Below are 15,514 nucleotides of genomic sequence, written 5' to 3' on the forward strand. Positions count from 1 at the left end.
CCCAAGATCGTGTTATATGGCGAGCTCTCCACTGGCCACTGTGACAGAGGTGCACCAAAGAAAAGGTACAAGGACTGCCTAAAGAAATCTCTTGGTGCCTGCCACATTGACCACCGCCAGTGGGCTGATAACGCCTCAAACCGTGCATCTTGGCGCCTCACAGTTTGGCGGGCAGCAACCTCCTTTGAAGAAGACCGCAGAGCCCACCTCACTGACAAAAGGCAAAGGAGGAAAAACCCAACACCCAACCCCAACCAACCAATTTTCCCCTGCAACCGCTGCAACCGTGTCTGCCTGTCCCGCATCGGACTTGTCAGCCACAAACGAGCCTGCAGCTGACGTGGACTTTTTACCCCCTCCATAAATCTTCGTCCGCGAAGCCAAGCCAAAGAGAAGAGTTATAACTATAATGGCATTGAGTTACAGGTGGAAGCTCCGTGAAAGAGAAAGGAAAACAGGCAATTCATAAAGAATATTCAGAAGTCATTATTTTTAAAAAAGTAAACTAAAAGGCTTACAAGAATTTTTTTGCATTGACATTTACTCAGTAGATGTTTTGGACTTTGGCTTAAGTATGCGTGAATGCTGATGGGGAAACTCCCTCATATTGATTAACTGAAGGTTGCAGGTATGAAGACAGTGTTGAGATTCATTCCCCAGCCTCAGCTGCTTTTATTCCCCAACTATGCAAACGTCTATCTGAGGAAGACTAGTCACTTCATCTGCTTGGTCTCACTAATATAAAGGAGGCCACATCGGGAGCATCAAATGAAGTAGACAAGCTTGGAAGAGATGCACTTGAATTTTTGCCTCACCTGGAATTGTTGATTAGATTCCTGTATTGTGGTTAGGGAGAAGGTATAACACGAAGTATTGCACCTCCTGCAGATGCAAGGGAAGGAATTAGGGGACATGGAGTGGAAGGTCAGGAAGGATGAAAGGGCCAGAATGTCACAGAGGGAGTGGTTCGTGAAGAAGGCAGGAAGGGCTGGTGAGGGAAAGATGTGGAAGACGGTGGGATTGTATTGCAGTTGATAGAAATCATGAAGGGTGATGTGCTGGATGCAGAGGCTAATGGGGTGAAAAGCGAAGACCAGGGAAACAGTTTGTTCTGTTTGGAGCGACTGGGATGAGATCAGAAATGAAGCAAATGTGTGAAATGGCACCATCGACCATGGCCAAATTGAATGGTGGAATAAACTCCAGGAGCCATATGGCCTTTCCTTTCTATGTATTTATTGAGTAATGTTTTCCACATTCATATTTTCTTACTCTAGCGGAATGCCCATTATACGGCACTTGCGAGGATTGTGGATGTCGGATATACACATTTTCCGGTTGACTGAGACTCACTCTTCCATTGCCTAACTAACACACTTGCATTAAGAATTCACCATTTAAAAGACAAAAAACTGTGCAAAATGTAATTTGGAAAAAAAAATCAGTTTTTTAGTCTTTAAGTATGTAAAGCTCACTTTAATCAGGTAATTTTCATTACTTATAAAATGTAACTTTTTTTGCCAGTTGATTGAGTTTCTAGTTGATTGAATTCTAGATAATGAGGATTTTAATGTAAAGATAAATCCTGCTGTACACTACTTCAATTAATGAGAAATTCAGTTAGTGATTTAGAAAACTGCAACCATTTCCTGCTTTACCACGAGGTCTTTCTGGAAATTTCTGGAAAACTATAGTTTCAGTAGATTGTGTGAATGGCCCTAAATAAAATATGTGCAATTGACAAATGTGTGTGCCCCCTATTAAATATGGATAAAAGAAAATTTAGGAAAGAATCTGACTGATATTACAGGTGCTTTAATGGTGTTGCACTAGCTGCTACGCTAACTATACCACCATCATAATTAACCCCTAACATGTATGCCAGCATTAAGGTTGATCCTTGAAACTTAAAAATGTCACTTCAAAATCAGGGTCGTTTTGTTTGCCTGGTCTAAAATCTGAACCTTGACCGTGAAGTCTCAGCACCCCGCCATCTTCCCCCTCCCCCTCCATGTGCTACCTCTATCCTGCCAGCTCCGACTCAAGTGTTCCAGTCAGGCCCTAAGTGCACTCTACCACCTTCCTCACACTGAAAACCTGACTCACCTTCACACAAGTATCTTGGTCATGCCTTCGGCGCACCCTCCCTCCCCTGACGACCTGTGAGTGGCAGCAGCAAAAAGAATATGCATGCGTTGAGGAGCATTACTACTTCAGCGAGACAAACCTACATGTGCCCAACAAAGTCTCAGGGCTCCTGCTGCAGGATCCATTCGCCCAGTCTCATTCATTTGAAATATTTATTTATTTCCTCAATTTTTTTTTGCCAGTTGATTGAGTTTCTAGTTGATTGAATTCTAGATAATGAGGATTTTAATGTACAGATAAATCCTGCTATACGCTACTTCAATTAATGAGAAATTCAGTTACTGTGATTTAGAAAACTGCAACCATTTCCTGTTTTACCACAAGGTCTTTCTGGAAATTTCTGGAAAACTATAGTTTCAGTAGATTGTATGAATGGCCCTAAATAAAATGTGCAATTGACAAATGTGTGTGCCCCCATTAAATATGGATAAAAGAAAATTTAGGAAAGAATCTGACTGATATTAAAAGGAAAAGAAAAACAATTACTTTAGAAGAAAAACGTGAAGTTATTAAACATGAAGATGGTGGCAGCAAAGTGAAAATTCCCCCCGCACCTGCCCCTCAACACACCTGTCTCCACGGGGACCTCTCCCTGCTCCATTGCCGGTGCTGAAACACCAGCTGATGCTGCAACTGTTCTCCCCCATTTCCAGCTGCTGTCACCCTGACAATGCGCCCCGCTCCGCCTCGCCAGTGCGCTCAAATGAAAGTCCGCGCAGAAACCGTGTCACATTGTGGTTCCTGGAATTAGTCTGCCCTCCCCCTCCACCTGTTGCAGCACACCCAAGGGTGAGCACTGAGAGTTTCAAGTTGTTAAATCATAAAATATCCCCTAACCTTAACCTCACACCCATTCGAACACAATGGATATATGGGCTAAGGTTTCTTAATCAATAAAATAAGGAGTGTTTTCTTTTCATGTACAATATTTTTCTTAGAAATAGTTTAGTTATGACATAATTATGAAATCAATGAAAAATATCATAATTACTTTTATTAACCTGAATAGTTTTGGCATTATATGCAGCTAAAAGTTGTTTTTAAAACATTTTTATGGCTTCATGGAAGTTTACAAGAAGTTATATACATCTGAAAGGATGGGAATTCTATTAATTGCTTAATGCGAATTTGTTTTGAATGAGTAAAAATTAGGATGAATTGATCATGTAAAGCTTGGTTTGCATGTATATAGAAAGAATTTGTTTGGCCTAACAAGTCAAAGCTTGTTCTCAGAACATTTCCTTCAACCCTATTCCCCTACATTTCCCTATAATCCATTCTCTCAGATGCCCATTAATTCCTCCAACACTTCTGCTACCTACCTACACAAGAGGCGATTTAAGGAAGATGTTTAATGTACCAGCATGTTTTTGAGATATGGGAAGATACTGGGACAGCTGGGAGGTATTTTGTGGTCACAGAAGAAATGTGCAAGTTCCCTGGAGATAGGGCTCATGGTCAGGATTAGAACTGGTCAGTGAAGCTGTGCGATAACAGCTTTATCAGCCCTTACTGCGCTACTCTGATATATCCATGTCCCTTCCCCCCCCCCCCGCCATGGATGTGTACAGACCATGATTGTTTCTATAAAAATCATTGAAATTTGGATATGGCGTATATTATCACAAAATCTTGGAAATTTACATTGCACAAGATGACATTGGAACATTTAAAATGAAAAAAAATTGCTTTTCAAAACTTTCTTCATTAATTCAATAAAATTTGTGGTTCACAGTTTAATCTTGGCTTCTGCTATTCCCACAGGAAAACTGAATTTCCAGCAGACACAGGTTTTCCAGCGGTTGGCCTCTGAACTTCTTCCTAGGGTACCAGACCTGAGCCCCCTTGATGTCATGAGATGTACAAAATCTTTTGCTTACCTTAAGTGGCTCAATCTGCCTTTATTTGAAGCTCTGGCACAGGTGAAGTTGCAATAAATAATATGGACATTGGATCTCTCTCTGTAAAGCTACGTTTGACTATTTCCACCTCCCTACATTGGCCTAATCCTCTCTTCAATTAAAATTCAGACTTAATGGCATAAAGATGGGTCAGTGTAACCTTTAAAAGCTAATACTATAATATGTTACACATACTTGAAATAATACTTCTTACTGTCTCACTGTAACCATTAGTTACACTGGGCAATTAAGATTTTTATTCCTGAACACTTGGGTATATTTTATGGATTTTGGACTGCTGATCACAAAAATAATCTTAAATTTTTTCTTTCAACTACCATTTTTAGCTATAACATTTTTGTGATTTCCTGTCCTATTTTAAGTCTTCTAGAATCTTGCCTACAAAGCAAGCTTTTCTTGGTCAGTCGATGTCAGTCAGTGTAGGTTCTATGGAAATAGTGTCTTAAGTCTGGACATGTATGGAAGGCATTTAAAGAAGTTGTTGAGAATTTTCTTGGCAACTACAGAGAACCAAACTACATTCAGCTGATTGACAACTTGCTTCAAGCTTATAAAACCATTGATAGCAACATGTCATTGAAAATTCCTTTTCTGCACCACACTTGGATTTCTTTCCTGCTGATTTTGGTGTAGTCAACGATGAACATGGTAAGAGGTTTCGTCAGGACATTGTGACCATGGAAAAATAGTATCAAGGCAACTGGAATCCATCAATACTGGCTGACTATTGTTGAACACTGATACTAGAGGCATCAGATTCTGGGTGCAAACAAAAATCAGTGACATTTTTTTTAGGTCAATTGAACTAACGCAATATGTCTGCAACCTGATGTGATTAAACATGCTAAATTCAAGAAAAGTTAATTTAATGTTTCTCCATATTCCTACATGTTACAGGAAATTAAAATTATATTTGTGTTCGGCTTGAAGTTGTCTATTGTAATCCCCAATTTCTTTTCAGGAAGAAAACTTTGGAAAAAATTGTGGTCCAGTGTTATCATGAGTTTTATATATCCCTCTGTTGAGTTATGTCTCTGCAAAATGATTTCAATTAATTGAGATCAAAGTTAATGTCTTCTGAAATGAAATTGGGGATCAACAATGTAAATTATCTCTCTGAAATATAATTCGCTTCATAATCCTGTATGGAGATTCCTGGTTTCTGGTTTTTTTTTCCAATTTAATTTGCTGGTATCAAATTAACGTGAAAAATGTCAGATTATCCAACTCAATTGGCAATACGATCAATACTCGCGTCTTTTTTTAAAAACTTCATTGAGAAAATTTGCATGTGTGTAGTTTGAATAAACACACAAGAGCACATTTGTAAATAAGATCTAATTGAGAAATGAAAAAAATGTACAGAATAATGGATTTCCAGGAGATATTATTTTCACATGGTTTATAAACAGATTTTATATGATTTATCTGTGGGAAAACTAAATACCTGAACCGGTTGAATAATTATACAGTAAAACCCACGGTCTCCAGCACCTATGGGGATTGGTAGATACTGGATAGGAGAATTTTCTGGTTACATGAGACTCACTCTTACAATGTCAAACTAACACACCAACATTAAGAATAAACAGTTCAGAGGGCGTAGCCATGTGAAACACTTTGATAGACGTGTTTTGACCAAGATCTCCACGAAGAGTATCAAAATTATGGTTAAAATTAAGAATTTTTTCACTGATAAATGGACAAAATAAATTCTTAAGAAATCAAGGCAGCCGAGAACAAAAATTGAAGAAGTTTCTACTCATCCAGGAACATCAAGCGAAAGCCCAAGTGGCCTCCAGACTGGTGGACTCTGGCAGAGCTAGGGAGACGGGACAAGAACTAAATATTATCCTGGAGAAAATGGAAAACTTGAGAAACTGATTTGTTGGTGTCGAAATGTAATGAGAGACATGACTGAAAAGATGACTGAAATTAAAGAAATCGTTGAAGACAATGAAAAGAATGACCAAAGTAGAAGTAGATTTAGTAAAAACAGGGTAAACTATGGACAACAGGGTCTGCTGGATAAGATTGAATTTTAGCAGGCAAAATAAGTAAATTATCAGACTGAATGAAGGAATTGAGGGAAGAGATCTGGTGAACCTCTTCGAAACATGGATCCCACGAGTGATGGGAGAAGAAAAATTGCACATTGAAAGGGCTCACCAGACCCTTAGATCCAGGAGAGCTAGCAATCAGCCACCACAACCGGTCCTGGTAAGATTTTTGACTTACTGGGAACCGAAGATAATTCTGGGAGCAGCATATGAATACTCTAAGTAAAATCATGACCCTCTCGAGATTGACCATGAAAAAGTGCTATTTTTCCAAGATTAAGCAAAGGAAGGATGATGATGTAAAAAGAAATTGGGTTCCAAAAATTTGAAATATTCAATGATATGCCCTGCAACCTTTTGGGCAACTTCATTGAAATAAGCAATAAATTAACTAAATTCCAAATTTCATTTCTTAAAATTGCCTTAGCAGTGGCTAAGAAATGTATTGCAATTACTTGGAAATCTGACTCCCCTCTACATGATGCAATGCTGTGATGAATAGTTGCATACCTATGGAAAAATTATCATGAAATATAAAAGAACAAATGTGACATTTATTAAGGTATGGCAGCCATATTTGGATTATACAGGGGCCTAATTATAAATACAGTAATAAAAAGGATAATAATAAATACTGCTTGTTCAGATTCAACACTACACACAACATGAATTTTAACCGTGATTGCTGTGGGTTTGCATTTTTTCTTTGTTTCATTTTTCTTTTATATCTTTGATATTGTATGTATTACCACTCATTGGATTTAGAATTAAGTAGTATTGCTACTGTACCATATGTTGTTATTTATAAATTTGTAGTGGATTAATTGCATTTTTTTTGTTTTTCTGGTAAAACTTTTTAAAAATAATTTTAAAAGAATAAATACTGCTATAGTATAAATTCAAGTGACTTCCCCATATAGAATGTTTTGATGGTCAACATAAATATGAGCCCTGATGTTGTGTGGATTTATATTGTGAAAAGGGAAGGAAGGTTTTGTTTGTTTTTTGTAAGAAAATGTTTTTTTAATATATATTTTACACTCACACGCTATATGCATCTATATTTAATATTGGAGAGTTTTCTATGTATATATGAAAAAACAAAAATAAAATATTTTTTAAAAATTGAATAAACAGTTTTAAAGACAAAAATACTTATACTGAACAAACTTCTCTTGCATGAATATTTTATCAAAGAATTTTACTGTATTTTCAGTCACATTCTTTGAAAGTTGTTAACTGTGCTGCATTTCCATGGAGCTGCCCAAAAGATGAACAATAACATCATAGATGTTATTACATCACCCTTACCCAAATTTACAGATAAAGTCTTTCTAATATATTTAATAATATACTAATAAAAATAAATATTCTTATTAAGACTCTAACTAAGCAGGCAGCCAAGGGCGAGCAATATCAACCAGCTCTTCATCCTGGGCAATGCCATTTTCTTCAAACATAACTTTATTCAAACAGCTGCTATGAGCAAAGGCACTCCGCAGGCTGAATATTTGCTCCCATCTTCAAAGATTTACGTTACTTCATTTACTTTTACAATTATAAACTTTAATTTAAAATTTTATGTATTTATTTTTAAAATATTCTCTCTATTTTTACTGGTTGCTTGAATTATGGATAATGGGGATTTTACTATATTAGATTCTGTGTTTTTGAATATTCTGAAAAATGGAAAAGATGCAGATAAATTAATGTGTTGTGATTTCTCATTCAGTATGTACATGACCACTGTGACAAGATGACAGAGGTTCAGCTTTGTAATATTCTCATGGCCTTCGCTCGGCTTAATTATCAACCAGCTAATGGAGAGGCCTTTTTTGCTAAGGTAGGAATAGTGTTGATCTGTAAGAGGGAATATATTATACTTAACCATAAATCAATGGTAGCACACTTATATTAGAGTGAGAAAGTTGTGATATTATAATACAATAAATTGAAATTAATGCTGCACTTAAGGAGAGTATGTTTAAAATTGTTACTGTTCTCAGCAGGGATTGCTGCATTTGGCCTCCTGGAAAAAAAGTAAGATATTCAGCATTCAAAGCAGGTTCCACCTTAGTTAGTTGAATATATCTGTTGATAACACTAACTAAACAAAAAATGTAACCCTCTCAAACCTGAAGGCTGTAGGTTGGAACAGCGAGAACTTGCAATGCAGTGATAGGGGTTTTGGAAAAAAATGTTTTCTTTAGTCTTAATTATAGTCTCTTAATCCCAGTGTTTCTACCTCCCTCACCAGAAGAAATTGTTTTCGATGTAAAAGCTACTAATATCTTTGTAATTTAAACATCTGACCACAGTATTATTCTGGTGAATGCTTCCTGAATTTCTCCAAGGCCACTGCTCTTAAAATTGAAGCATTAACTTGTTTAGAAATAAACACAATTGCTTTTTTTTGCCTTTTTATACTTGCAATGTTAAAATTATTGTTGTAGTTGCCCAGTTTTTATTATTTATTCATTTATTGGATATGGTTATCATCTGGACCAGGGTTTATTGTCCATGTATGATTACATTTGATTAGGTAATTGTGGTTAAGATACTGCCACAGTCTTGTTGGTTAGGCAATTCCAAGATTTTAACATCAGCAGTGATAAAGGAATGGTGATAAATTTCTGGGTTGGGACGGTGGGTGACTTTAACGTAGTGTTCCTTGTCTGCATTTAATTCCACACTATCCAGTCTTCAATCTTCCTTTGATTCAAAGTCGATATTTTGCCCATGGTCTCGATGTCTCATCCTCTCTTTGGCTCTGAGACAAGGTTGGCTGTCCTTTGCCGTATACTTGGCCTGCTGCATGAGTGCCATCAGGTCCTGAATGCAGCAAAATTGATCATTGGTTTGGCTTAATGTCACTCTTTTGTGTGGACTGGCTCTTAAGGAACAAAGGCAGGAGTAGACAGTTTGTCCCTTTCTGCTTGCCTTGCCATTCAATACGATGATGGTTGATCTTTAACCATACCTGCACTTGTTTGCATTAACCCCACATCCCTTAAATGCTTAATATCCAAAGAAATGTGCAATGTGGTGAACTGTATGAGTGGCAAGGAGAATGTGGAGCAAAAGGGTGAAAGCTTAATAAATTCAGACAAAATTCAAGTCCTTGTGAACAGTAAAGATTCATTAGGAATGGTTAGGATGACTAGCAGAAGATAGGATATTTTCAGTAAGTGAACCTCTTTTATGAAATATTTTTTCTTTCTTTGTATAGATTCACAATATACTTAAGAGTGGCCTGCTGGAAATGGAGCCACTCCTCCTGGTTGATTTGGTATGGTCTCTTTGTATATTACAACAGGTTAACCCTTTTTACCTCAGTCATGTACTTGAACCTCAGTTTTACCGAAAAATTACAGGTAAGTCTTGTGTTTTGACTGATTTTGTTTCAAACGCTTCTGTATTTGGGCAGAATAGGGCTCATGGGTCATAAGGGCATGCTGTACCTCTAAATTATTTTTTTTAATTGGATGTGGCAGTGGTTATTTTGCCTGGAGTTCACAAGTTACCATGGGATATCATAGAAATGATTATCTATTCATTTCTGAGCTAATACTAGAAAAAATATAATAAACTGGAATTTATCAGTGAAACTTTGTTTATTGACTTGTGCTTTTGAGTTGGGATCTTGCCAAATCCTAACTAAATATGGAAAATTGATTGATTGCCCATGGTTGTGGGCATTTGCTTGGTGCCAAAATGCTGCAGCATTGACACACTAATTACTTAGTTGTAAAACACTTTGTCAAATATGTGAAAAGTATCAAATGGATGTAAAAGATTTGAAACCATTTGTTGAATAGGCCAAGTAAAAAGAGTAATAATTGATGGAATTTCTTAATCATTATAATGGCATTACCCCTGTTCCAAGAACAAATAAGCATTTCTTCACTTTACTAAAAATGTGAAGACTGTATTCCAGGCAGATTCCTTGAGCCAATCAAATGTACGTAATATTACCAAAATTGCTTTCAGTGCATTAAATCTTTCAATAAATGATTTATAGCCTTTCTTGCAAGAGATGAGTGCCTTCTTGGTATCTTGGGTAACATTCTTTCTACAACTAATTGAAATGTTAACATGAGATTATTGTTATCTTTCTCACATTGCCTGTGCAGTACAAAAGCAATTTATTGATTGCTTCATCGTGAAAAATTTTAGATAGTTAGCAATTGTAGGTTGCAATCAAATTTTAGAGGAATAGCTTCCTGTTGGATTGCGCAATATGTGGACATTAATTTTTTTAAATCTTTCTATTGGTACCAGAAGGAAATCAGACACAGAAAGGAGAGAACTATAAATTGAAGTTGGTACATATTAATGCCACAGCTCAACTTGAATGTTCTGACTATGGTGGTCCCTTTTTGCCAAGTCAGTGCTTGGGTATGTGGATCTCAGGAGCCAATAAGAAGCCAAGTCCACTAAGTAGTGGCGTGCATGATGCTTTGCAATCTGCCTTCGGAGACCAGACAAAGTACCGCTGTGGTGTGGACACTTTGTATGGCTGGGTTATCGGTGAGTTTGTAACTTTTTTTTAATCATGTTGCGTAACCAAGGGAGTTATTGAATATAGTCAAGTCTTTGACTTGAATGTTAAACCAAAGCCCTATCCCCAATTCTTATGACTGCAAATAGAGGATTAAATTTATTAGCATCAAAACAATAAAGTTGGATCAATTAGTGACAAGATGTTGACGTTGGATGCCTGTTGTGGAATGTGGAGGTCGTGCAATCCAACGTGTGTCTTAAAGGGGAACTTAATTAATATCTGGCATAGGGAAGTAAAAATGTATAGAGAATCGGATGAAATCGAGTATTTTTGAAAGATTGACGAATTGAAGTGTTGTTAAAATCAGATACATGACCTAAGGAAATCCCCAGGCACTGTTACTGAACATCCTATTTTATTTTATCCTAATAAATTGGCTACATTCTTGATCAAATAACCTCAACATATTTGCTCAACCATTGCTGATTGTGGAACTTTGGAAAAGATGAATGGCTTCTTTACAAACTAGTAGTCACTATGCTTTTACACTTTCCCATATGATAACATTTTATTGAAATAGAGGTGACTCCAGTGTTATGGAAAATTGTGTTCCTAGAGAAATATTTGTGTCACAATTTTCTGTATGCTATCCCCCCTTTGCCCATTGAATCCAATGCTATAAATGCAGATGCGTCCTTGTGGGATATTTGTCCTCTCATATTAAGCCATTTTATCAGCATTCCAAACTGACCAATCACTATTATTTAACATCTGAGGTCAACATTAGGTGGGGGAAAGGGTGTGGATGGACAAGGCTTGTGTAAAGAAAAAACACATCCTGTCAATTTTTATCTTTAGCTAATACTATGGGGCCATAAGATTTGGAAAAGACACCACCATGAGGTGGTAGTCACGGTTGAGTCCCTCCTTTGTCACGCCCTTTCATGTCAGAAGACATGAACAGATGCCTCAGAGTTACGTGCTGCGCTCTTCATCTTCAAAGCAGTTTCTCTGACACAGGTTCAGAATTAGGAAAGGGTTCAGTCAGTGGCCATTTAAGGGAAAGGGGTGGAATTCAAGGATCAGGGTTGACGGGAGAAAGGTGATGTGGAAGAGTTTGGCGAGGAGGGCATGATGACTTCGTGGAAGTGGAGTAAAGGCTGAAGAATTACTTTAAAGAGCCAACTATGGCAACTGCAGTGCCCAACAATCTGGCATGTCAGAGAAAACACTTTGTGGAAGAAGAGTGGCAGGGCATTGTACTCCGAGATGTGTGTTCATGTGTCCTCGGACTTGAAGGGATGTGGCAAAGGAGGGACTCAAGACTGATTGCCAACCCAGCAAGACGGAGGCGTCATACCCAGAGTACTGAATAACTAAAAATAAAAATTGACATTTGTTTCTTTTGCACCTTGTGTTAATTTATTCACACACACGCTCACACACAAAATAAGTAAATTTTATTCTGTTTCTCAAATTTTTGGGTACTTGTGAATAGATAAGGGTAAATTTCAAAAACCTGAATGGCAGTAAAGCAGTAGGGAGGGTGTTGCATGTATTTTCTTCTACATGGTGACCAAAATTGGCTAACTCATATTTATTTTGATCAGAAGCAGTGAATGTTTGTTTTAATATTTAATTTAAAGCTTGTTTTCATCTTGGCATTCTCTCTTAGAGTATAATAGGCATAGCTGAGACATGAAACTCCCTTGTCTTTGACTTTGTGGATTTAGTGATCAACATACCCACCTGTTGATCCACAACACCTTAATTGGATTGTTTTCACTATTAAATAGTTAAGAATTCTTTCTTTGTCTGCAGATGGAGAGGTTCTAATAGACTGTGAGAGTAAACCACTTGCCCTCCAGGAGTATACAGCCTTGCATATACTTCAGCCTGAGGGAACAATGCCGCTTCCCTCTGGAGCCAAGAGGTAAAGAGAGAGCATTCACTGAAACTGTGAAAATCACGAGTCAATTCAAGTTGCGTTTATTTGTCGTTCATACCATAAACCTTGCAGTGTACAGTGAAAATGAGACAGCGTTTCTTTGGACCGTGGAGCTGGTTATTTACATGGATAAATTAGCTCAGAAACTTTATAATTAACATATAAATAACATATCACTTATAAGTATCATGTTACATATACTAGCCCTGTGTCCCTGGAGTTCAGAAACATCACGGCTTCAGGGAGAAAGCTCCAATAAATCAAACTTTGTAAATTGCAGCTGTAAATAGCTTTAATGGATAAACAAAGCATTCGGCTATATTTAAAGACATGATATCAGATGATAATAATAGGTGATTAAAATGAAGATGAATTGAAAGAGAAGTATATTGATGCTTACGCTTTCTCCTTTGAAGAATGAAAACAAGCTCCCTGTATGCCCAGATATTATATAGTATCTATGGTAACACTACAAACAACAAGCTTTCTTTAACTAAGAAGTAAAAACACAAGGTTTTAACCTTTACATGCCGGCCCCTAATTATTATAATAGGCATTAATATTATTACTAATACGTAATAATTACTATTATAGAGAAAAAAGTAAATATGTTAAGTATAAGATTAGAAATTAAAACTATCTGCTTCTTGTAAAAGACAGAATTTAGTAATAGGTCAATTTAAGTAACCAGTCTTGGTTTTAATCCTCTCTTGCCGAATGAAACCTTTCTTGTCCGGAACTGTATCACGATTCAGCAACCAAGAATTTCTTGGTACAGAATTGTTCATGATAATTACAATGTCTCTGTATACAAAATTGCATTTAGCACTTGCTAATTGACAATTTTGACAATTGACAATTGTCAATTAACAATTAACAAATTTTGATATAATTCTTTTGATCAATGTTGAAGCACCAAGTATCCTATATTTCTGACATAATTCTGACAACACACGATTACAACCACCATGACCTGTTTTCTCATGTATATGTTGAACAATCAATTCAGAAATATGAAATTCCTTAGCTAAGATAATTGGATGTTTCACTTTTTCTGGGATTATTGCTTTTCCCAATCTTCCTCCTACTCAATACATCATTTACAAGGATAGGATTTAGCTTGTAAACACCACTTGCCTTTGCAACATTCTAATTCTTCTTCAATTTTGATATCTCATTATCAAACACCTTTCTCTGACACAAACAAATTATCTCCAATTCAGCATTTGCCAATTCATTAACTGTTAGGTAACAGCACTTTCAAGACTTGAGATTTTCTTTCTTGATATGATGTAAAAACATAGTTTTTAATCTAAGAATCCATGCCTTTTACAAATGAAATCATGAAGAATGATAGTAAATTAATTGAATAATTGGATCATTCTCATTAGATATTCACAGTAGTGTTTTAGATTTCTGTATCTTCCATTGAAACTTCTTTTAACTCTTCTAGATTTTGAGGCCTTCTTGAGATTGCAAAAGAAATTGAGGACCAAACACCCAAGTGTTGACACTTTTCAGAAACAGTTGTACCTTTGATCCTTGTGAAGCCATATCAGCTGGATTATCCACTGTTTTAACATATCTCCATTGTTTAGCATGCAAACCCTTATTGATGTATTTAAGTTCTGATGTATTATCAGTCCAAAACATAGAATCTGTTAACTCCATCTGTAATTCTTAACACAGTCCATTTTGCTCACCATAGTAGTGGCAGTCAGTTGCATATGAGATATGGTGACTGGTTTTAATGGAACCACTCTGGTTTTACCCATTAAAAATCCACAATGTATTCACTCTTGATTATTTTGTAGTACTAAGTAACTAACAGTACCATAATCACCTTCGCTTGCATCCGCAAAATGGTTTAACTGAGCATATGTGGCCACTCCAAAGTCTGTAGGTTTAAAACATCTGTTGACTTCAAAACTTTCTAACGTTCCAAAACTCTCAATCCAATTCATCCAATCTTGTGCAATGGAATCAGGTATAACTTAATCCCAATCAAATGTTCGTCTGCACAATTCTTGCAGAATTTTCTTGGCTATTAATACTACCACTGCCAATATTCCAAAAGGATCATATATTGAGCTTACCTCATCTTGTTAAAGGTCATTATTTCAAAACAATTTTGAATTGAAAACATCAGATTGAACACACCATTTCACTCCTAGAATTCTTTCGATAGGTAGAATGTCACAATCCAAGTCAAGATGTTTTATCTCCTTTGCTCTTTCTGACTCCGGAATAACAGCCAACACATCTCGTCTGTTGCTAATCTATTTCAAAAGGAAGAAACCTCCTTTATTACAGATCTCTTAACTCATGATAAAGATCTATTGCTTCTTTTTCTGAAACCACTGAAGTAAGACAATCATCAACATAAGAAATTATTTCTGATGATACTTATAGGTTGAGAGCTAAATTGTTCTTCATTATCTTCAGCACATTTCCTGAGAGCAAAATTTGCACATCTTGTTTGCTCCAAATAAATGAAATGTCATTCTGCATTTAATCATATCTTTACTGTAATTGCTGTTAGGCCACCATAAGAATCGTAGAAAATCACGATCTTCTGCTGGTACTTTCACTTGATGAAACATCGCTTCAATATCTGGAGCAATTACAATAGGCTCTTTACAAAATGTTATCAGAATGTCTTTTAAAATACTGGTTAACTCTGGACCTTATAAAAGTTGAGATTTCAATGAAACTCCTTAAAATGATGCTTCACGATCAAATGCTACACTAGTTTCTCCTTTCGTTGATGTATAACTCCATGATGAGATAAACACCATTTTCTACCATCTTTATGTCCCAGGATATCTTCTACATGCCATTCCAAGAATTGTACAATATCCTCAAAAGTGGCGTCCCTTCTGGAAATCATTTTAAGCTCTGCAACATTGGTTCTCCATAAAAGTCCTTCAGC

The 15,514-nt window shown here is 36.5% G+C and overlaps 1 protein-coding gene across 5 annotated transcripts in view; it reads left to right on the forward strand.

The window, feature by feature from the left end:
* The window catches only part of tbrg4 (transforming growth factor beta regulator 4), a 63,160-nt gene that overhangs the window by 38,312 nt on the left and 9,334 nt on the right, over nucleotides 1-15,514 (forward strand). For 3 of the 5 annotated variants that reach the window (XM_069922102.1, XM_069922105.1, XM_069922103.1), the window contains exons 5-9: nucleotides 3,913-4,070; nucleotides 7,863-7,973; nucleotides 9,360-9,504; nucleotides 10,412-10,660; nucleotides 12,456-12,567. In XM_069922102.1, coding sequence (XP_069778203.1) covers nucleotides 3,913-4,070; nucleotides 7,863-7,973; nucleotides 9,360-9,504; nucleotides 10,412-10,660; nucleotides 12,456-12,567 — 775 coding nt within the window. The remainder of the gene's footprint in view (nucleotides 1-3,912; nucleotides 4,071-7,862; nucleotides 7,974-9,359; nucleotides 9,505-10,411; nucleotides 10,661-12,455; nucleotides 12,568-15,514) is intronic. The other 2 variants (XM_069922104.1, XM_069922106.1) reach the window with 1 other exon arrangement.

The sequence above is a fragment of the Narcine bancroftii genome, chromosome 2 (genome assembly GCF_036971445.1).
Source record: "Narcine bancroftii isolate sNarBan1 chromosome 2, sNarBan1.hap1, whole genome shotgun sequence".
Taxonomy (NCBI): Eukaryota; Metazoa; Chordata; class Chondrichthyes; order Torpediniformes; family Narcinidae; genus Narcine; species Narcine bancroftii.